Source organism: Anomaloglossus baeobatrachus, chromosome 1, assembly GCF_048569485.1.
Source record: "Anomaloglossus baeobatrachus isolate aAnoBae1 chromosome 1, aAnoBae1.hap1, whole genome shotgun sequence".
Lineage (NCBI taxonomy): Eukaryota > Metazoa > Chordata > Amphibia > Anura > Aromobatidae > Anomaloglossus > Anomaloglossus baeobatrachus.
In genome coordinates, this window is record NC_134353.1 from 668573122 (window position 1) to 668597245 (window position 24124).

Consider the following 24124-nt stretch of genomic DNA (forward strand, 5'->3'; position numbering starts at 1 on the left):
TTTCCCTTCCCAAACTAGATTAATTACTCTGTAATGAAACAGGCCTAATGAAGGATCAAGAGTGGTTGAAACTCAATCGAGAAGAAGGTAGAGTTACTGCTTCTTATCTACATAGCAGTCAGGCTAGTTTGATAGAAGGATGTAGCCACAGGCTGAGCCGCTGTCTGAGTGTGAATTATTAAGGAATCTTCCTAAGAGAACCGTGCTCCTACATCATGCAGTGACTGCAAACCTTTATGGTAAAGACTATATTGGATCTATCTACCGGAGGAGCCAGAATGGAAACACAGGTAATCCTAATAATTATTTCAGTGTTACGGCAGCCACATAAAATGAAAATATATTATGACATTTTGCATTATTGTAGCTTTTCCTTTATTGTTTTTGATACACTAAGTGACAATATAGAATATACTTATAATGTATACTAAATAAGAAAACACAATTGATTTCAAAGCAGAAGCAGATATGTTACCCTTTTCAGTAAGTGATGCCCTAACACAATTAGTCTGCTGATACGTGGGGACTGGAGTTACTACTACTACTACTACACAACATATTGTAATTAAATGCCTTGCCTGCTTCTGTCTTGTTTTAATATAAAAATGTTTAAATGTATATAAACTGGTTCTCCGTTTTTAGAGGGTTTTTTTTATTTATGTCACTATTTGACAATTTTGTAATATAGTCACTCACATATCTAGGAGCCGGTATAAATATGAGTATGTGGTCCTCACAGTGAGATGTATTTTCACCAATTTATGTAAGCTCAGCTGTCACTGACTTGTCACTGGAAGTCATTAGGTTAAACCATTGTAACGACAAAAATTATTGAGTGGCAAATCAAACCTCCTACTGGGTCATTCATGCTAATTCAGAGAATAACATGTACAAGTACATCTCAATAAATTAGATTATCATCAAAAAGTTAATTTATTTCAATAATTCAATACAAAAAGGGAAATGCATATATTATATAGCATCATTACAGAGTGATCTATTTCAAGTGTTTATTTCTGTTAATGTTGATGATTATGGCTTACAGCCAATGAAAATCCAAAAGTCATTATCTCAGAAAATTAGAATATTATATAAGACCAACTGAAAAAAAATATTATTTAAACTCAGAAATGTTGGCGCCTACTGAAAAGCATGTACAGTAAATGCACTCAATACTTGATCGGGGCTACTTTTGCATGAATTACTGCATCAGCGCAGCGTGGCATGGAGGCGATCAGCCTGTGGCACTGCTGAGGTGTTATGGAAGCCCATGTTACTTTGATAGCATCCTTCAGCTCGTCTGCATTGTTAGGTCTGGTGTCTCTCATCTTCCTCTTGACAATACCCCATAGTTTCTCTATGGGGTTTGGGTAAGGCGAGTTTGCTGGCCAATCAAGCACAATGATACTGCGGTTATTAAACCAGGTATTGGTACTTTTCGCAGTGTGGACAGGTGCCAAGTCCTACTGGAAAATTAAATTTCGATCTCCAAAAAGCTTTTCGGTAGAGGGAAGCTTGAAGTGCTCTAAAATTTCCTGGTAGACGGCTGTGTGACTTTGGTCTTGAATGATAAAACAGAGTGGACCTACAGATGACATGGCTCCCCAAACCATCACTGATTGTGGAAACTTCACACTAGACCTCAAGCAGTTCAAGCAGCTTGGATTGTGGCCTCTCTACTCTTCCTCCACACTCTGGGACCTTGATTTCGAAATGAAATGCAAAATTTACTTTAATCTGAAAACAACACCTTGCACCACTAAGCAACAGTCCAGTTCTTTTTCTCCTTGGCCCAGGTAAGAGACGTCTGGCGTTGTCTATTGGTCATGAGTGGCATAAAACAAGGAATGCGACACTTTTAGCTCATATCCTGGATACGTCGTGTGTGGTGGCTCTTGAAGCACTGACTCCAGCAGCAGTCCATGCCTTGTGAATCTTCCCCCAAAATTTTTAATGGCCTTTTCATAACAATCCTATCAAAGTTGAGTTTATCCCGGTTGCTTGTGCAGGTTTTCCTACCACATTTTTTCTATCCACTCAACTTTCCATTAATATGCTTTGGCAATGACCTTTTGTGGCTTATCCTGTTTGTGGAGTTTGTCAATGACTGCCTTCTGGACATCTGTCAAGTCAGAAGTCTTTCCCATGATTGTGTAGCCTACTGAATCAGACTAAGGGACCATTTTAAGTGCTTAGGATACCTTTTCAGGTGTTTTGTGGTAATTATTCTAATTTTCTAAGATGACTTTTAGGTTTTCATTGCCTTATGCCATAATCATCAACATTAACAGAAATAAACACCTGAAATAGATCATTCTGTTTGTAATGACTCTATATAATATATGCGTTTCCCTTTTTGTATTGAATTACTCAAATAAATTAAATTTTTGATGATATTCTAATTTATTGAGATATACTTGTATTTACTAATGTAATTGTTTCTTTCAATTTGGTACCGTATGCATTGTAAGAATACATACTTTTTTACTGCAATATTCAGGATAACACTGGAGCTGCTCCTTGGTGCTCTCCTCTTCTGGGACATTAAATAACGTATCACGGGGTGTTCCCTGCTCCTATTAACAGCCAGCCGCCTGATAATATCTATCAATCTATCTATACACATATATATATGTATATTCACTTTTCATGTTATGTTACATGAAGTTTCTTATCTGATAGCTGAGTACCGTACATGCTGTTATTTAGAACAAAATGATAGTTATGGGTGTATCAAACTTCAGTATGTTGGAATTGGCATTAAAGTGGTTTCTCATAAAAAAAAAGCTGATTTTAATCAATAGATCTTGGAATAATAATAATTTCCAAAATTAGATGTGTTTAAAAAAGATGTTCCTGTGCTGAGATAATCTTATATATGTGTCCATGCTACGTACTGTGTAATGGCCGTGTCTAACTGTACAGGGACATGGTCTGATCATACCACATCTCCTGTGCCAGGGAAGAAGTAAAAAAGTATACAAACATTACAGCACTTGATCGCAAAAAAATATTTCTTGTTTTTTTTAAAAACAGCCGGAGAAGTGTTTTACCTACAGAAAAAAGAATCAGTTATGGTTCCATGCAGTAATATCTGTATTCTTTTTTACTTCCTCCCCTGCCCAGGAGCTGTGGTGTGATCAAACCATGTCCCTGTGCGGTCAGATACGGCCATTACATGGTACACAGTAGGGGAACATATATAAGGTTATCTTAGCACAAGGACATTTTTATTAAACACATTCAATTGTATAAATTATTATTCAAAGATCTATTGATTAAAATCAACTTTAAAATCAACTTTCCTAATGGTAGAACCCCTTTAACTTGAATTGCCTTTACAAAGATAAAGGTTTGCATGCTTCCACTGTACACTTTGCCTATTAGTCTGTTTTCACAAATCCAACGTTTACACTTTGCGTATGGACTACAATGTCCTGACTGACAGAGATGTCTCCTGACCTGAATTCAAAAGCCTACAAGCTCTTATGAGGCTGTTGAGGTCGGGTTAAAAGACAGTGGCCTGTCTGGACATTGCTTAGATAAATGATTTTTTAGCCAATCTCCTTTGGCCTTTCCATAAACATACAAAATGCATGTTTTTTTCAACAGAGGGAATGAAAATAAGCTACTCGTAGACATGTCTGGCAAAACTTATGTCCCAGGAGGAAAAAAAGATTGTGTATGTTGAAATCCAACATGCGTGACCTGTGTTTTGCCATCAGGCAAGCTCATATATTAGAAGGCTAGCTGAGATATTTGACAACATTTATCCATTGTCTTCAGCTGCCTTTATAAAATGTTCTTCTTTTACGATTCATGACATAGTAGTGAGCTTTTCCGTAAATAGCAGCAGCCTTCAAAAGTCATTTTTACATTCACAGATTTAAATCTGGTAGGTTAGTTGGTCAATTATTATATGAATTTAGTTTTTCTTAAACTCTGACTACAATATTCTGTGTAGGATCCATACATTGATGTACTCCTATTATCCCACCACCTTCTAACTAGCTTTAAAATGTTCCCAGGACTGGAATTTTTATTCTGCAGTAGCAGAGAGCACCAGTGGATTGATACATTTTGGCGGTCGGAAGGGTGTTCTTTTAATGAACGTTTTCACCTGTCTCTTTTCGTTAAACTTGGTAGAGGAGAGGTTTAGTGGAAGAGTGGGAGACGAGAGAGAGGGAGGGAATACCATTAGCAGGTGGAATAGCTTGTCCCATGTATTGAACTGTCTCCCTCTCCGCCTGTGTCTTCACCAAATAAGAAGGGAAGGCTCCTAACAATTCTCTATTGTTTCCCATCATCTTGAAATGAGTGTCAGATCACACAGGGGGTGCTTTGACCGTTAACTGCACAAATTCGCCCTCCCTCCCCACCTTGTGAAGGGCGGGCTTTTCATCTTGGACTTTCTCAGATTAGGCAGCGAGAGTTAGGGAAAAAGAAGCAGTCTTGATCCTACAGAATGGGCTTACCCTGAGTCTTTGTCTGCAGACTGCCCAGTGTGAAATCCACAGCGACATTAAATGTTTTCTAATGAATAATTACTCAAAGGGAATTCAGCAATATATGTGTAATGGATTGTACAGCGTTAAAACGTTTTATACGGAGTACAAAAAATGTTATCCGTCACAAGCATGGTAATTGTTGTGGGGGAGCTTTTGTAATGGAGCAAGGGAGGGGGTTGTGGACCTGAAAAGCTGATCTGATGGTTTGACATTCCAAAACAAGAATCAAAGACAGGCTTTGGCAGTAAAGTGGGATTTCAAGGGGGCAGTCAGAAAACCCGTCCTGCATTTTGAGCTGTGAGGAATGAATGATTTCCCTCTTTTTCCACCAGGCATCATACCAGTTCCCAGTACTTCTGAGGGCTAAAATATATTGTAAGTTTAGTGCGACCACTCGTTTTCTTTTAAGCAGATTAACATTTTGTTTCTTGAAATGCACTGCGATTAATGGGCGTGCAGAATAGTGAAATTCGGCAGTTCCTAATTAGGTGCGTGGTCCGTTGTGCAAAGCGATATGATACAAACTACTCTTTTTTTGAATTTTCAGACGTTGAGCCGGGTTCCTAGCAACCTATTAAACTCGTGCAGGAAAATCATAAAGTTCTACGGGAAGCATCAGAGTTTACAAGAAGCTATAAAACTTCCTTTCAGCAACCAGTTAGTAGATGGTTAAAAATGGCAAATCATCTTTTGCATATAAACCCAACTAAGTGTATGACTTTATATATATTATTCTTAGTATGAATCCACTTTGATCATGTGAATATACAGAATAAGCCTTGGAAAGAAATATTGTAAAGCAAGAGGTGTAAAGCCAAGTTGTGTTCTCTCTTTGGAATAGCAAAGTATTAACAGTGTTCAAGTTTACATATAAATTAAATAGACAAGTGGTGCATAATGTATGGATATATATGGTCTGTGGGTGCTATATGTACATAACATACGTGAGAGAAAGCAGAGTGGGTCTAAGAGTAATACAATCATATTGTAGTTGTCTTATTGCAGTTTAACAAACTAACATATGTGGCCCAGTCAAGCCGCAGTTCTCCAATGTAATGTTATTATTGGGATTACTGTTTTTAGCAATATACACATAGGGCTACTGAGAATTTTGTATTTCCCATACTTGTTCTGTAGACTATTCAACAGAATGCAGGCTGCCATTTAATGGACTGTATCAAGTCTAATACAGAGCAACCACAAGTACTGACCTACCATGAAGAATAAGTGTGAGACCCGCAACACACATCCGTTTAATTTGTACATGTGCGGTACGTATTTGCACGTACCGGAGACACGTACACACGGAGACCCTTGGTATTCTATGGTAGATGGCACACACACGTAAAATCACACGGAACGTGTGTCCGTGTGGTAAGTACGTGTGTGCGCTTTTCTACACGGACAACATGTCCGTTTTTGGCCGGCAGCACGCAGGTACGGACCCGCTTTAGTCTATGGGTCCGTGCCTGCACGTTCCTTCACACGGAGTATGTCCGTGTTCAGCACGTTTCGTGCGTGTGCGTTTTTACACTAGCGATCTTATTTTTTGTTTTTTTTTTAAATTAAATTCAGTATACTTACCTTTTTTTCTGCTGTTCTCAGTCATACTTACATTGGCGCTCGTTTTTTTTCTTCCCCCGGCTCATACCGCTCCCCGATCACCAGCGTGGCGAGGAACAGCTGTGCAGAGAATACGCGGCAACAATTACTTTGAATATGCCGGCCGCTCATTAATCAATCTCGTATTCCCTGCTTTCCCCACCCACAGGCGCCTGTGATTAGTTGCAGTCAGACACGCCCCCCACGCTGAGTGACAGCTGTCTCACTGCACCCAATCACAGCAGCCGGTGGGCGTGTCTTTACTCCTTATTACCCCGATTTGCCAACGCACCAGGGCAAATCGGGAAGAGCCGGGTACAGTCCCAGAACTGTCGCAAATAATGTATGCGGCAATTCTGGGCGGCTGCTGACTGATATTGTTAGGCTGGGGGGCTCCCCATAACGTGGGGCTCCCCATCCTGAGAATACCAGCCTTCAGCCGTATGGCTTTATCTGGCTGGTAATAAAATTGCAGGGGACCGCACGCCGTTTTTTTTAATTATTTATTTATTTATTTATTTTACTGCACAGTATAGAAACGCCCACCGGCTGCTGTGATTGGGTGCAGTGAAACAGCTGTCACTGAGCGTGGGGGGCGTGTCTGACTGCAACCAATCACAGGCTCCTGTGGGTGGGGAAAGCAGGGAATACGAGATTGATTAATGAGCGGCCGGCATATTCAAAGTAATTGTTGCCGCGTATTCTCTGCACAGCTGTTCCTCTCCGCGCTGGTGATCGGGGAGCGGTATGTATGAGAGAGGGCTGCTCACTTCAGTCACTCGGGGGATTAGCGGCCACTGGTGAATCCTTCACAGGTGACCGCTAATCAGTACGCGGCACACAGACAGAGCCGCGGCATGACAATGAAGTCGGGGGAAGTTCACCCGAGTTCATTCTCATCGCAAAACTCTGTCTGCTGTCAGCCGACATGTATCAACGACATTGTGCAACACACAAACGGACATTCCACACGGACATTCCACGTGCACATACACGGGCATTTTACACACAAACACGGACATTTTACACGTACACACGGCTCGCATACGCCATCACACAGATGCCATATGTACCGGAGAAACGCCCCAAAAAAACGGAACATGGACCCGAAAAACGGACCGTGTCACACGGACTTTTTTTTGCGGAAGTGTGTTTTAGGCCTAAGAAAGCTTCAACTTTTCAAAAGTTAGGAAGAGGGATGAGGAGTGGGAATCTTGAGAAATTATGTGTTTAACCTGGCTTAATTGCAATTACACCTGTGCCTCAATAAAGCACACTCACAATTATTGGAACAATTTTCTGCTCTTGAAAATAATGGGGCACTTTCACTTAGTGGGAAGCACTATTGCTATGTGGATGGCACTAAGGGGACATTTTAGGTCGTAGGAGACCTTAAAGGGAACCTGTCAGGTGAAATATGTGTACCACCCCGGGCTCGGCTGCAACCGAGCCGCTCGGATCTGGGCCCGCTGGTGGGTGGCTCGAGCGTCTCCTGACCCGATCTGAAAGGGGCTGGCGTTTTGGGGGACGTAGGTTTACGGCCGGAGCCGTGGTTAAGTTCGTGACACCACCCATGGGTTGTGGTGAAGGTGGACACCACCGCTGCGGTCACGGGGCACCCAGGGGAGATGTTGCACAGCAAGATGTTAACCCCTCCGTGAGTAGGGATGGTGGCCCCGTGACCCATTGGGGGAGTAGTTGGGCGGTGTGCGGCTGGAGGGCACTGGTGTACTCACGATTAGTAACGCACACAAGTCCCTGTAAACCAAGATGATGGTGGTCGGTACCCGCAGCCGTCTGTGGTCTGGTCCCCCACCCAGTTGGTGGTCTCTGCCTTTCTCCTGCACCTTTTTGAGTGTTGATGGACTACCTGAACTTGCAATACAGGAGTCCGCTCCCCGGCTTGTGATTGTCGGAAGAGCCCTTTGCCCGCAGACGCTGGCCCGTGGGATCTCTCTGCCTGAGCGGTGGCTTTCTATCCCCCTCGTTGGGCTGTTGTCTTCAGTCGGGACTTTGGGTGGGAAAGGACCTTTAGTCCTGGCCGCAATCAATTAATTAACTCAGTCCAGTAGCTTCTGGACCTCGTTTCAGGGTTTGAGTACCCCCCTTTGTGCTCCGGTTTCCGAGTCGGTTCCCCGGGTCGGTATCAGCGGGCCACTACCCTGTCCCAGTCCACCACGGTTCCACTGAGCCGTCTTCCCGGCTCCTGCAGGCAGAGGCCTCCGTATGCCTCCTAGCCAAAGGTACCCGGGCTCCAACCCTGGCACCTGTCAGACTGCTGCAGACCTGGGCACAGGCCTGCTTCCACTCTCCTCTCAAACTGATCTCACTGTGTTTTCCTGCCTCAGGCCCTCTGAACTCCTCGTTGGGCGTGGCCAACCACCTGGCTCCGCCCCCTGGTTTGTCCATCCAGCCATGAGAGAGGTGACTAGGGTTTAATGGTTTGGCTGCTGACACCTTGTTAGGGGACTGGTGTTGTGCGGGGCTCTAACTGTGACTACCTGGATAGTCCAGGGCATCACATATGCACCCAGTACCACAAGCAGTTCTGGGAGTATATTGCTAATCCCTGTATACACTAGCATAGATAAAGGGAACTTTAGAAAAAGTATTTCTAAAGATCTTTTATGATATGCTAATGAGCACTGGGACTAGTCACAGGGGAGTTACTTCCCCCGACTAATTTACCCTCTTAGCATGCTAGCACGCCCACAGGTACGTGCTAACATGGTATTCAATGCAGCGTCTCCAGCAGTGATGTGCGTACTTGTTTCTGCAGTGAACACAGAGCTGAATGTCCTACACTTCTGGTCATGCGCACTAGACCTGTCTGAAGCCGGGACGCGTATACCCGGTTTCATACTGTGCATGACCAGAAGTGCGGAGCATTCAGCTCAGCGTACACCGCTGGAGACACTGCATTGAGTAGCATGTTGGCACGCCCCTGTGGGCGTACTAAGATGCTAAGAGGGCTGCTAGTCGGGGGAAGTAACACCCTCATGACTAGTCGCTGGCCTCATTAGTATATTATAAAGTATCTTTAAAAATACTTTTTCTAAAGATCTCTTTATCTATGCTAGTATATACATGAATTAACAATATGCACCCAGAACTGCTCGTGGTTCTAGGTGCATATTGCACCTGACAAGTTCCCTTTAAGTGATCACTATTACTGCAAATTGACAGTAGATAGGCATTTATTGTGAATAGGCATAAGGGATCTCTATTAGGCGATGGGGAAGGCACAATTACAATTCCACTAAGAGAATACTATTATGCGGTAAAATATTTCATATGGGGCGCACTGTTTTTCACTAAAACTTATAGAGTAAGCGTAGGTATGACAGAACTATTTTTGAAATATAGTATATGAAGCTACTTTACTACACAGCAGATAAATATGGGCACCTGGTTTACCAGCAGGTACACGGTGGCTCAGTGGTTAGCACTGCAGTCTTGCAGCGCTGGGGTCCTGGGTTCAAATCCCACCAAGGACACTATCTGCAAGGAGTTTGTATGTTCTCCCCGTGTTTGCGTGGGTTTCTCCGTGGGGTTCTCCGGTTTCCTCCCACACTCCAAAAACATACAGATAGGGACTCTAGATTGTGAGCCCCAATGGGGACAGTATTGCCAATGTATGTAAAGCGCTGTGGAATTAATAGCGCTATATAAATGAATAAAATTATTATTATTAATTATTATTATTATAGGGGAAGTAGTAGGATGGTATCAGGATGGTAATGTTAGGGCCCATTCCCACACCCTGGAGACACTGTGTTCTACACACAGTGTCTTCCCTCCTGCGGTGCCTTGCCCACGATCAGGGTTCAGGCCACTGTAGGCTTTCGCTGTGTTCTTCACGAAAAGCCGCATCGCATGTCAGTTTACGCTGCGAGAAAAAGAAGCACAGTGGGCATGGGATTTTTATATATCCCATCCACTGTTCTTGAACTGTACAACGCAGCATTTTGGATGCCGTGAAAACAGGCTACGTCAAAAACGCTGCAAACATTAATCATGAGAGTGCAGTGTCTCCGGATCATGAGAACGGGCACTTAAAGAGGTAGAAGAATAGGAAATATTGTAGGTGCAGAGGGTGCTGGATAAGTGAGTCTGCAAAAACAAGTCATGATTGGAAGTGCTTGTCATAATGGAGAAGCGAGAGTTATTGACTCTAATTGACTCCAATTAGAGAAGCCGGAGCCTTTGAGTTACAGTATTTAACATACTGTATTCACTTCTCTAATATCTCTATAGAACTGATATCTATACATCACTGTAGGGTTGTAATATTGGTCTTTGTAGTGTTTTTTTTTTACTTAGCAACAGTATATTACACAAATTTGATGTCCTTGTAATATGTGCTCATGATGTGACTACTGTATATTATTTGGTATTACATAGTAACTGTCTGATTATATTATATGCATATTATCATAATACTGCTACATACATTATTGTTTTATCATAGATTCTAAAGGGTGCTTTACACGCTGCGACATCGCTACCGATATATCATTGGGGTCACGTCGTTAGTGACGCACATCCAGCGACGGTAGCGACATCGCAGCGTGTGACACCAAGGAGCGACGATCAACGATCGCAAAATCGTTCAAAAACGGTGATCGGTGACACGTCGTTCCTTTCCTTAATATCACTGCTGCCACAGGTACGATGTTGTTCGGCGTTCCTGCGGCATCACACATCGCTATGTGTGACACCGCAGGAACGACGAACATCTCCTTACCTGCGTCCACCGGCAATGAGGAAGGAAGGAGGTGGGCGGCATGTTCTGGCCGCTCATCTCCGCCCCTCTGCTTCTACTGGCCGACCACTTAGTGACGTCGCAGTGACGTCGCTATGAAGCCGAACGCACCTCCCCCTTGAGGGAGGGATTATTCGGCGGTCACAGCGACGTCGCTGACTGGTATGTGCGTGTGACGCTGCCGTAGCGATAATGTTCGCTACGGCAGCAATCAACAAATGTCGCACGAACGACGGGGGCAGGTGCTATCGCGCTCGACATCGCTAGCAATGGCTAGAGATGTCGCAGCATGTAAAGCACCCTTATGTCTTTTAGTAATATAGATTATTAACCCCACGTAAGAGACTTTCATTTTAAAGTAATATGCTGGGATGGGCTACGCTGAGGGTATATGAATGGGGATAATATTATAATGTTTGTAGCGACCCCGTTGCAAATTAAAGTTTAATATAAAAATGTATAAACTTTCTGCTGCTTGTAAAAAAACAGTGAAACAAGGACAATTTAAATTCTACAGCTAATATAATGAGATTTCTCACAATACAACACAAAATGACACTTTCAATAATTACTGCAATCTCAGGAATATTCAACTCCTCATTATTAGCATCTTGAGTACTAAGTATAGAACCGTTGGCTGGTATGACCTGCTGCAAACAGGCTACATAGCCAGACCCCAGTATCTGTTAGCGTTCATTTCTAATTCTACCCAAAATTTTCTATTGGGTTTAAGTTAGGTGACTGTGATGCCCACTCCAGAACTTTCCTGGTTATCTTCTAAAACCAAGCCATGGCAAACTTCTCTTGGCAAGAAGTCCAATAATGTCTAATCTTCATCCTTTTCACAGAAGATATGATTTCTCTAATGATCTTCTTATAGATGATTGAATCCATATTATCCTCCACACACTTCATGTTTCTGGTGCCAGAGCCAGCAATGCAGCCCTGGAGCATCACTGAGTTGAGTTATAGCGCCCCACGGGGTAGGTGTTTTAACCTACTCGTTGCCAGGTCAGGGATGCAGATCATCTGCGTTGTCACGGGGTGGCCTGGCCCGAGTCCGTCACCCCGAGGCATACAGAAGGAGGATTGGAGGGTGGTAGGGAGGATAGAGGTAGTGGTTGGAGGTTAGGAAAGTCTATTAGGATTGTGACACCACCTGTGGTACGCGTCCAGGGATGGGGGCTGCCGCTGCAGGGTCTCTCTCACTGGGGCAGATGTTAGGTGCAGCAGCGGTGATGTTGCTCCCCACAGGCAGAGCCGGATTACCCTGGGATGATGGCGGGGGTGGTAGTAGTCCCCGTTGGCGCCGCAGCGCTGGGCAGCGGCGCCGGTTAAAGGAAAGGCAGAGACGGGAGCTGCGATTCCAGGTGTTTTTACTCACAAGTCTTTCAAGCGCTATTCAGGGTACCGTTCTCTGCCACGATGGGCTCCAGCAGTTCCCGGATCCGTGAAAGGTCAAGTCCGGTGTGTGTGTCAGCCTGTGAGCCCTTTCCTCCTTTGATGTGCTAAGTATCGGACCCCCGTGGCGTGAAGCACTTGAGGGTCCTGGTGTCAGTAAAGTGTCCCATTCTGCATGCTGATAGCGCGGTTTCGTTATGGGTCCGGTCCTCAACCCCGGATCCTATGTGCTATTTGCTGCAGACTCGTGGGACGGGTCCGCTGACTGTTCTTGGCCGTTCCCCGTGACCCTTGCAGAGTTGGTAGACAACATGAAGTATGCCTGCCCCAGGATTCTGTATCCCAACAGCGCCAGTCCTGCCCTGCCTCTCCCCAGCGACTGTGTTGAACACCTTGGCCCACAGAGCCGCTCTCAGCATATCCGCTGTTCTCTGTGTCTGAAGCTGTTCTCTCTGTTGTAGTTGTGTTGTGTGTTCTGAGCTGTTGCCCCCAGTCGCTGCCAGCGGCTGGTTCACTACTCTCACTAGGTCAACCTGCTATTCCCACTGTGTGCTCCTCACTCCCCCTGGTGGTTGCTTCTCCCTGACCCTGAGTCCCCAGTCCAGTGGATCTGGGGAGCCCCTGGTGCGGTGGCGTCCTGTAAACCCACTGCTGTAGTAACCCCTACTGTGATCCGACCCTGGCCCAGTCCCCATTGGGGAGGGCATCCCACTGACTGTATGTTTGTGTATGTGTAAACCGGTATCAACCTTCCTTGGACCCAGGAGGAGTACTACATCCCAATGGGGGTGCAGTACCCTGTGGCGCAAGAAGCCGCAGGGGCGCCACAGAGTGACCACCATACTTCACTGTAGTCAAGGTGTTGCCTCATTTTTTCTTTTTCCGACACCACTAACCTAAAGACTTGAAAAGTTCCTGTTTTATTTCAGTGCTTAACAGAACAGAATATATACATTTTTGTGGCTCAATTATACAGATTTCAGCATATTAGAGCCCAATTTTCTTGTACTTTTGGGTCAGTAGAGATGTATGTTTAAAACCTTATTCAGGCAACAGTTTTTCATGTGCAAGTTCTGTCTACATTTTTCACTGATAGAGCTTATACCCATTGTAATCTTTTGGGCTGTTCACATATCCATGCTTTTTTGTGAGTGGTCTTCATCAAAACACATACACGTGTCCGATTTTGATGTGAATCACGGATCAAACTCAACAATACATGGATCTGTGCAAAAATCAGATGACTTCCATGTGCAGCTAGTGAACTGTCTGATTTTCATGTTTGTTTAATAAGATAAGTTTGAGAAAACATTTCATGTGAAAATCACTGATGAAACTCTAAAGTAAAAACTGACACTCTCACTAAACACTGATGAAAATTTGATCCAAAACATTGATAGCAATCAGGAGTGCCATCTTTTAGCATTGCCTTAAGGCCGCTTTACATGCTACGACATCGCTCAAGCGATCTCGTTGGGGTCACGGAATTTGTGACACACATCTGGCCGCTTTAGCGATGTCGTTGCGTGTGACACCTATGAGCGATTTTCAATCGTCGCAAAAACATTCAAAATCGCTAATCGGTGACATGCCCCCCTATTCCCAATTATCGTTGCTGCTGTGTGTACGATGTAGTTCGTCATTCCTGCAGCAGCACACATCGCTGTGTGTGACACCGCAGGAACGAGGAATCTCACCTTACCTGCGGCCGCCGGCAATGCGGAAGGAAAGAGGTGGGCAGGATGTTTGTCCCGCTCATCTCCGCCCCTCCGCTTCTATTGGGTGCCCGCTTAGTGACATTGCTGTGACGCCGAACGAACCACCCCTTTAGAAAGGAGGCGGTTCGCCGGTCACAGCGACGTCGCTAGGCAGGTAAGTAGTGTGACGGGTTTGAGCCATGTTGTGCGCCATGGGCAGCGATTTGCCCGTGTCGCACAACTGATGGGGGCGGGTACGCACACTAGTGATATCGGTAACGATATTGCAGCGTGTAAAGCGGCCTTTACTGTGCAAACTGAAACCTCACTGACTGCTGCCACCAAATCTTGCTGCAGGACTTTTACCACCCTGCTTCTTCATCAATCTGGTGAATGCCAGTGATGGTTTCCTTTGTCTGCAATGTTTAGGTGGTGTAGGCAGTATTTCTTTAACTTTGAGCTTGTGAACAGTGTTTCAAAGTGTATCGCTTCAATATCTTTGCTAACTTTTTGTATTATTCTCCTTGTTTGTACAAAGCAATTATCTCCTTTCTTAACTTTTTGGACTACTGTCTTGACAACCTAAGAATTTTAGAGAACTAGAGGCAATTGGACATCAGGGAGCAGCTGAGATTCCTCATCAATGCTGTCAGAAGCTGGTGTCTAGCTATAACAAATGTCTTCTACTAAGTACAGAAGATCCTTGTCATGAAGGGGTTTAGTAACTCAATAATGACTGCAGTAGTCATTAATTGTTTAATTTTGTGGTGAATTTGGGGAACCACTGGAAAGTAAGAATGCTTTCTGGAAATGATGATATGGTCCCTACAGAATCCTCAAGATTATCAAATCGGTGGGATACCATGAAGAGACAGAAAATTTTTTACATGCCTACATCCATAGAAGATCTGTGGTTAGTTCTCCAAGATGTTTGGAATAACCTCCCTGCTGAGTCCTTTCACAAACTGTGTTGCGTATACCTAGAAAAATTAATACTGTTTTAAAGGCAAAGAGTGATCACACCAAATATTGATGTGATTAAGATTTCACGTTTATTCATTGGCATTGCTGTAAGTTAATCGATAAAAATAAACTGCTAACACTTCTAGTTTTGCAAGCTTTCTTACTTTTCAGCATTTTTCAATACCTGCCTAAAACCTTTGCACAGCACTCTATACAATGCATATACACCTTCGGTTTTTTAAATCCCAAGATAGAGTGATAGATGTAGAGTTTGCATCTTGTAACACAAACTACAGTGGTGCTTGTAAATTTGCGAACCCTTCTCAATTTCCCTTATTCCTGCAAAAATTAGACCTAAAACTCCAAAGATTTTCATACATGTCCTAAAATTGTATAAAGAGAACAAACAAGTTAGTCACAAATATTTCAGTTTGTGATTCTGGATAGAACAAGTTATCGGAACTTTTTTTTCCCATTAGAATGGAGCAGCATAGCACATGCTCGACTGCCACATCAATCTGTACCTATGGGGCTACTGAAAAAGCCAAATACAGCACCCCACCAGTTACACAGAGAATGAGTAGAGCAGCTTTTCCATTCTGAGGATAAAACAGCCCCATTCTGGTGATAAGTGAGGTTCCCAACGGTCGGACCCTCACCGATCTAAAAGTTTGCATTTATTCTGTGGTTATCTCTTGAAACTAATGATCACATTTAAAAATGTCAAACCGTATTATTTTCTTTAATAAAAACTGATAAAGGGAAAAGAAGTTTGTATACATAATTTGTATTTATTTTTTTTGCCTATTAAAATCATACAGTGCTGGCCAAAAATATTGGCACCCCTGCAATTCTGTCAGAGAATACTCAGTTTTTTCCTGAAAATGATTGCAATCACAAATTCTTTGGTATTATTATCTTCATTTATTTTGCTTGCAATGAAAAAACACAAAAGAGAATGAAACAAAAATCAAATCATTGATCATTTCACACTCTAAAAATGGCCCAGACAAAAGTATTGGCACCCTTAGCCTAATACTTTGTTGCACAACCTTTAGCCAAAATAACTGCGAACAACCGCTTCCGGTAACCATCAATGAGTTTCTTACAATGCTCTGCTGTAATTTTAGACCACTCTTTGGCAAACTGCTCCAGGTCCCTGAGATTTGAAGGGTGCCTTCTCCAAACTGCCATTTTGAGATCTCTCCACAGGTGTTCTATGGGATTCAGGTCTGGACTCATTGCTGGCCACTTTAGTAGTCTCCAGTGCGTTCTCTCAAACCATTTTCTAGTGCTTTTTGAAGTGTGTTTTGAGTCATTGTCCTGCTGGAAGACCTATGACCTCTGAGGGAGACCCAGCTTTCTTACACTGGGCCCTACATTATGCTGCAAAATTTGTTGGTAGTCTTCAGACTTCATAATGCCATGCACACGGTCAAGCAGTCCAGTGTCAGAGGCAGCAAAGCAACCCCAAAATATCAGGGAACCTCCGCCATGTTTGACTGTAGGGACCGTGTTCTTTTCTTTGAATGCCTCTTATTTTTTTCCTGTAAACTTTATGTTGATGGCTTTTCCCAAAAAGCTCTACTTTTGTCTCAGCTGATCAGAGAACATTCTTCAAAAACATTTTAGGCTTTCTCAGGTAAGTTTTGGCATACTCCAGACTGGCTTTTTTATGTCATGGGGTAAGAATTGGGGTCTTCCTGGCTATCCTACCATACAGTCCCTTTTCATTCAGACGCCGACGAATAGTACGGGTTGATACTGTTGTACCCTCGGACTGCAGGGCAGGTTGAACTTGTTTGGATGTTAGTCGAGGTTCTTTATCCACCATCCGCACAATTTTGCGTTGAAATCTCTCGTCAATTTTTCTTTTCCTTCCACATCTAGATAGGTTAGCCACAGTGCCATGGGCTTTAAACTTCTTGATGACACTGTGCACCGTAGACACAGGAACTTTCAGGTCTTTGGAGATGGACTTGTAGCCTTGAGATTGCGCATGCTTCCTCACAATTTGGATTCTCAAGTCCTCAAACAGTTCTTTGGTCTTCTTTCTTTTCTCCATGCTCAATGTGGTACACACAAGGACACAGGACAGAGGTTGAGTCAACTTTAATCCATGTCAACCGGCTGCAAGAGTGATTTAGTTATTGCCAACACCTGTTAGGTGCCACAGGTAAGTTACAGGTGCTGTTAATTACACAAATTAGAGAAGCATCACATGATTTTTCAAACAGTGCCAATACTTTTGTCCACCCCCTTTTTTATGTTTGGTGTGGAATTATATCCAATTTGGCTTTAGGACAAATTTTTATTTTTTTTTTTCATTGAAGACAAATTAAATGAAGATAATAATACCAAAGAATTTGTGATTGCAATCATTTTCAGGAAGAAACTGAGTATTCTCTGACAGAATTGCAGGGGTGCCAATACTTTTGGCCAGCACTGTAGATATGACTAATAAGTGAACTATAAAAAGTATTATATAAATATAAGAAACATCTAATGTCTGCACTGCCTTATTAATTCCTACCTGAGATTATGTACAAGTGTGTTGACGTAGGACATCCGATTTTGGGTTCAGGTTTATCAAGCTGGCTCAGGAGCTGAGCCCGCTCTGTACCTGACAGGTTCCAATTGTGCTATACAGTCTGCACTTGTTGCTAACAGAAACAACTGGAGCTCTGATGCCTCCTGTTTAAAGGGAAACTGTCACCAGGTTTTTCCCTTATGAGCTGCGGCCACCACCAGTGAGCCCTTATACACCGCATTCCAAAATGCTCTGTATAACGTAAAAAGCAGCTTTATAATACTTACGTTACAATGACGAGCAAAAGGGTAACAATATATTGAACTTTTGACTTTCAGGCTCCATATTTCACCATCTGCTACACCTTTGAACGTGAGACTACCTTCATTTTATAAACAATCATCTTGGCTATCTCATACAGAAATTTGACTTGCAAATGTTTAGTATATGCACATTATTGCAATGTCACTGCATTTTTACTATTTTGCTCCTGATGGTGAAAAAATGTTTTTCTTCCTGTAAACTACAAATTACATCCTGTTCTCACATTCCCTACTACTTCAGTGTGTTATTAGGTTGATTGCCAAGTGATAGATCACTGGTTTGAATCAAGGAGCAGCCATGAAGATGTTTTCCCAAGAAAGGAGAAACCGCATTATCCAGCTCGTCGATAGTGGTCTCTCGGCCAAGAAAATTGCCAAACTGCATCATGTGAGTGCCATGACAGTTGGAGAATATGAAATGAAGTCCATCCATCCATTCTAAAGCCAAATGGTGGCTGTCCAGGCAAAATATCGGAGTCAACAAGTCAGTCATCACAAGGTCTATCAGTTCTGGAGCAACAAACACGACAGTGGAGGTGTCTTGTATGCTTCGTACGTAATAGTGAGATCACAGACATCCATGTAAACAGCATACAATGCACATTACACAAGTCTGGAATGGTGGATCAAAAAAGGTAAATAAGTCTCGACTTTAATATCATCATGAGAAGCTTCAGCTCAAGTTTGCAAAAAAGTGTTTTGTAGAAAATTGGAAATGGGTGATTTGGAGCGATGAGATGAAAGTCAATAGACTAAGATAGGTGCAAATGGGTCTGTAAGACACAAGGGAATAAGTGGCAAATAGATTGAAAAATTTAATGAGCTGTCACGTACAGGAGAGAATGCCTGATGATATGGGGTTCTTTCACAGCCAAAAGCTTTGGATACTTGGCTAGGATCAATGGTGGTCTCAATGCTGAGCTATATGTGAGTATCCTAAAAGACAACATACTCGAGTACTATGGCTATGAAAAGGACAATATAGTGTTCCAGCAGGACATCGACCCAGAGCATACATCGAGATTAGCAAAGAAATGTTTCAATGACAATGAATCGGCCCCCACAGTCCCCAGACTTTAATATAATCGAACACTTGTGGTTAGAGTTGAAGAAAAAGCTTTATACATACCCAAATGAGTCGACCAGTATCCACCAAGATTGGGAATGCATAAAGACACCTGGGATTGGATTTAGGTCAAGAGATGTTTCAATCTGATGAAGAGCATAACCACAAGGATTCGGGCAGTGTTGAAAACCAAAAGTGGGTTTACAAAATACTAACAAAATAATAAAAATTTAAATTTTATATTTTAGGAGCAAAACAACAACAATACCGTGATATGACAAAAATATGCATAACCCAATGATATGTTAAATAATTGCAAGTCAACTTTATGTATGAGACAGCCAAAATGATTATCTAGAAAATGTTGGTAATCTCACTCTCAAAGCTCTACTAGATGGTGATATATGGAGCCTGAAAGTCAAAAGTTCAAAACATTGTTACCCTTTTTCTCGTTAGTGAATTTAAACTGTACGTTAAATGGTGAACAGAAAAAAAAATCCACACCCCAAACTTACTTTTCTCAGACGCCGCTCTTTCTTTCAGAAATACAATTTAAAGCAACTAAAATGTTGCTTGTATCTCAAAATGATTGCATAAAAACAATAACCTCAGCCATCACACAAGTCCATCAACAGATAACGTTAAATGTTATGGGTCTCAGAAAATGGCTATACAAACCATTATTTCTTTTTTTTTTTTTACAAAATTCTGAATTTTAATTTATTAAAATCAAGTTTAGTATTGCTGTAATTGTAATGACTTGAAAAGTCATGTTGCTAGGAGATTTTTAGCAGACAATGGATGTCGTAAATCAAACACTCCCCCAAATAATCAATTGCGGAATAGCTTTTTTTCACAATTCCCACTTTTAATTTATTTTCCAGCTTTTTAAGACATTATATTGTAAAATGAGTGAGTTTCAAAACTACAACTTCCCCCCCAAAAAAATGAGTGGTCATACAGCTACGTCGATGGAAAAATAAGTTAGGTTAGGGATAGGAAAAAAAAATGAAGAGGCTAAAACAGAATGTTTCCTTGGTCTGCAAGGGGTTAATTTCTAATAGAATAATAGCACTTTGGACGGGATCTAATGAGTCAAAGATGGCTATGTTTGTATTTTGCAACATTTGCTGCTATTACACATCATTTTGAAGATTATCTACAACTAGATGTCATATATCCCTCTGTAGGTCAATTATCTATTTATTTTGCTTGTACTTGAGGAATAACAGTTTTTCAAGCCATTATATGACTTGTATGTCACATTGTTCATCAGTTTTCCCCTCTGCAGTTTCTATTCAAACTTACAATTGACTCATATCTAGTGCGTGGAGACTATGCTATGACATTTTACATACACGGAACATGTATAAAGGGATTCCCACTATTCTTTCTTTAGTTAGCCGACACAAGTAGTATAGGCATGGAGGACATTACACAGCATTACTGAGCGGTGTAGCTGTGCATCCATATCTGGCATATTCTAATACACTTGCTAGAAAGCTGCTTGCGTCTGACTCTGCTCCTCTCTCTTTCTCCCCCTCTCCATAGATTTCTATATGCTCATTTACCTACCATTTCACTGAGCTGACAGTCTGTCTAGTTTGCAGTAAGAAAGATTTGAGCGCTAGATTGAATGATGAGTTCAGGGGGCAGGGGTAAGAGTAGTGAATAATATTTGTAGAAAAATTAGATTATAAAATATACTATAAAGTTTCTTAAATTTGTTTGTAATATTGATTTATGCCATTTGTTGAAAATGTAGTGTCTATTTAACTAGACATTAAAAGGTCAGATGACACATCCACTCCCCTTCAAATATCAAATACTCTCAATAGAGCCGGATTTACAGGCCAAAGCACGTAATTCTGTGCTTTCTCCTCCTGGCACTGATGTCACTCACTGCTACAACTTTGCCCCCTTACAACAGCTTCTGTCTCAGATAAAAGCTACAGCAACAGCGGAGTTAGAAGCAGAGAGCCAGCGCTGCACTCATATCTTCCAGAGCCTCTATCATCCAGGATCCAGGATGTCTTCAGAGGTGTCAGTAATGCAAGAAACTGCAGCGCTGCCCTTTGTGACTGTGTAGATGAATGGAGGAGAGCGTAGATGCGCCGTCGTTGTAATGGTTGCAGGTGAAGGGCTTCTTCTGCTCCTTCGCAGCACGAATCCTTTGGTGGCCCACACCCTGACTCTTTCCCCAGAGCAAGGGGAAGGGATTAGTGGCAGTGCTCCTGGGGGAGTGTGTAGACTTTGTGTATGCAAACCATACCTGTACTTAGGCCCTTGTGTAGAACACTATTTTTCCGCGGGGGATTTACAGACACAGATTCTGGTTTCCTTTTTAACAGTCCTTTACTAACAGTCACACACAGTATCTTGGATACATCATTACTGTGGGTGCAACACTTGAACATTGTAAGTACAGTACATCCGATTTCACTGTACACTGGAGAATAGCAGGCTGTGCCAGATGATGTGACTCGATTCTTGGTCAAGTGTGACTCCAGCCATACTGTCCCTGTTGCTTGGCAACACCAAGGGAGAGGGGCTCCTACGCTAGCCCTCAGGCTAGGTTGCCCTAGCTAACCCTAATCCAAGAGTTACCTTTGATGGTGAGGATATCTGAACCACCCTCCTTTCCCTGCTCTTGACCAGCCCTGATCTTATTCCCTCTCGCCCCAACTGAGGAGGGCTGGGGCAGAGTGATAAAGTTACCAAAAATAGACAAACAGGGGAAACCAAATCTCTATCTCACAGCACACACACAGAGGTATAAGACAAAAAGAGCTTAGAAGAAAAATAACGGCAGGGATTAAACAACAAAACAATGGGAGAACTCTACGCAAAAAGTAATACAATCACCAGCAGGGCTGGGATACAACAGCACACGGACTGGTTTAGCAAAAGCTATGGTCGGCATGGGAAGACAGGCTCCACTATCTTAAAAAGGCAGAGAATGACTGTGATATTTCTCCCAAAACATGTGATCCAAGAGGTAACCAGTTGACTAGCAGAAAATAACTCCTGTAAGCCCGATCACTAATGAGAACACAGCTGGTCGATGCCTGAGCCTGTCTGCGCAACTCAGAAGCACCAAAGGAGGTAAAGTATGGAGTGACAGATTCTGCAGTGTGAACGGATTCAGATGCCGCCATGACACTTGTAGAGTTTAGAGCCAAACACCATATGACAAATTCACATTATTATTCTGTAACAACCATAGCCGGCTTTACCTATGAGCAAGTGGTGCGGTCGCACAGGGCGCCAGCTGGCAGACAGTAGAAGGGGGCGCCCAGGGATCAGCTGTTTACTTTCAGTTTCCTGCTCCTTAGGTGCACAGGCTCCAGCAGGGAATGCCCCCCCTCCTCTCTGCTCTGTACTGTCTGCTCTCTGCAGAGCCTACTGCAGGGGGCACCCTCCACTCACCCTTCCGCTCTGCGTACTGTCTGCTCCCTGCACAGCCTACAGCAGGGGGCACCCTCCCCTCCGCTCTGCGTACTGTCTGCTCCCTGCACAGCCTACAGCAGAGGGCGCCCTCCCCCCTCTGCTCTGCGTACTGTCTGCTCTCTGCACAGCCTACAGCAGGGGGTGCTGTCCCTTCTCCGCTCTGCATACTGTCTGCTCCATGCACAGCCTCCAGCAGGGGGCGCCCTCACCTGCTCTTGGCTCTGTGTCCTCTCTCCTCCCGTTTTTACCATAGAGAGGGGGAGGGGCAGCAGCACTGCCAGAGATGCTGTTACAAAAGCCCCGCTGAAATCCTGGAGCCCAGGAAGTGACTGTATGTGAGTATAACATGCTGTGTGTCATCTGTAATGTATTATGTGCTGTCTGTGTGTGTTATGTATAACATGTGTGTCCTGTATACTGTACAATGTCTGTCTGTCTATCTATTATCTGTCTGTCTGCCTATCTTTCTATTATATATCTGTCTATATCTATGTATCTCTATTATCTATTTATCTATCTATCTATCCTTTATCTATCCCTCTATCTATCCTTTATCTTTCCCTCTATCTATCTATCTATCCTTTATCTGTCGCGGGCGGAAGAGGGGACGCAGCGCTCTCCCACTGCTCGGGTCCGGCTACTGCTGCTGCTGCTCGGTGGTGGCTCGAGCGGTGGGCCGGATCCCGGGGACTCGAGCGGCGCTCCTTGCCCGTGAGTGAAAAGGGGGGAATGTTTGTGGTTTGGTTTAGGGATAATTGTCCGTGATGCCACCCACGGTTGTGGTGAGGTTGTGACACCACCGCTGCTCTGGACTGGGATCCCGGGAGCGATGACAGGGAGCAGCTTGGATGTTGTTTCTCCCCTCCGTGGGTAGGGGGGTTGGTTGTCCCAGGGCCCGGTGAGGGTTAGGGATGGCAGGCGTGTTACGGGGCCTGGTGAGGTGCAGGGTCGCAGGGGCAGCGCTGTGCCGCATGACACGGTGGTACTCACTCAGCCAGTAACGAATACACAGTCTCCGGTAAAACAAACGGCTGGATGGACGGGTCCCACAGACGGCTGCGGTGTTTCTCCTCTCGGCAGGTTGATGGTGACTGCCTCTCCCTGCACCTATGTAGTGTGTACGGTTCCAATGGGTTCCCACCGGTAACCCGCTCCCCAGCTTGGATGGGTGCTGAAGGAGCCCCTTTTGCCCGCAGGCTCTGGCCCTGGGAACTTTAGCCTTGGTGGTGACTGTGTTTCCCTTTACGGTTTGAGCTGTCGCCTTCTATCGGGACTTGGCTGCTGGGAAACCCAGGAGGTTCCCTTCGCTAACGGATTTGACAAATTCCACGGCGACTCCTAGCCTTGTCGGGGTCCGTAAGCCCTGCCGGATGGTGCTGGCTTCTCTTTGTTCACCGGTCCGGTACCGCCGGGCCACCGCCCGTCCACGGTCCTTATGGCTCACTCCAATCGGCCTCTCCTGCAGACGGTCACCACCGTCTGCCAACCTTGCTGTATCGTCCGGGCCACACACCTGGACCGCTTTCTGTCTGCCCCTTTACCACTTCACTTCCTTACACTTCCACCTCCAACTCTCAACTTCCACCAACTCTACACTCATCTGCTTCCTTTTCCTGCCTCCAGGACTGTGTACTCCTCGGTGGGCGGGACCAACCGCCTGGCCCACCCCCTGGTGTGGACATCAGCCCCTGGAGGAAGGCAACAAGGATTTTGTGTTTTGGCTTCGGTGTGCCTGACCGGGGTGTGGGGTGTGTTGGTGTAGTTCCTGTGACGACCTGACTTGTCCAGGGCGCCACATATCTATCCCTCCATATATCTA

The 24124-nt window shown here is 43.9% G+C and overlaps 1 protein-coding gene across 1 annotated transcript in view; it reads left to right on the forward strand.

Moving 5' to 3' along the window:
- The first annotated feature begins 232 nt into the window (after positions 1-232).
- Positions 233-24124, forward strand: part of MYO1H (myosin IH) — a 234293-nt gene continuing 210401 nt past the window's right edge. The window contains exon 1 of the mRNA XM_075320032.1: positions 233-290. Within this exon, the coding sequence (XP_075176147.1) occupies positions 237-290 (54 nt within the window). The 5' untranslated portion in view covers positions 233-236. The remainder of the gene's footprint in view (positions 291-24124) is intronic.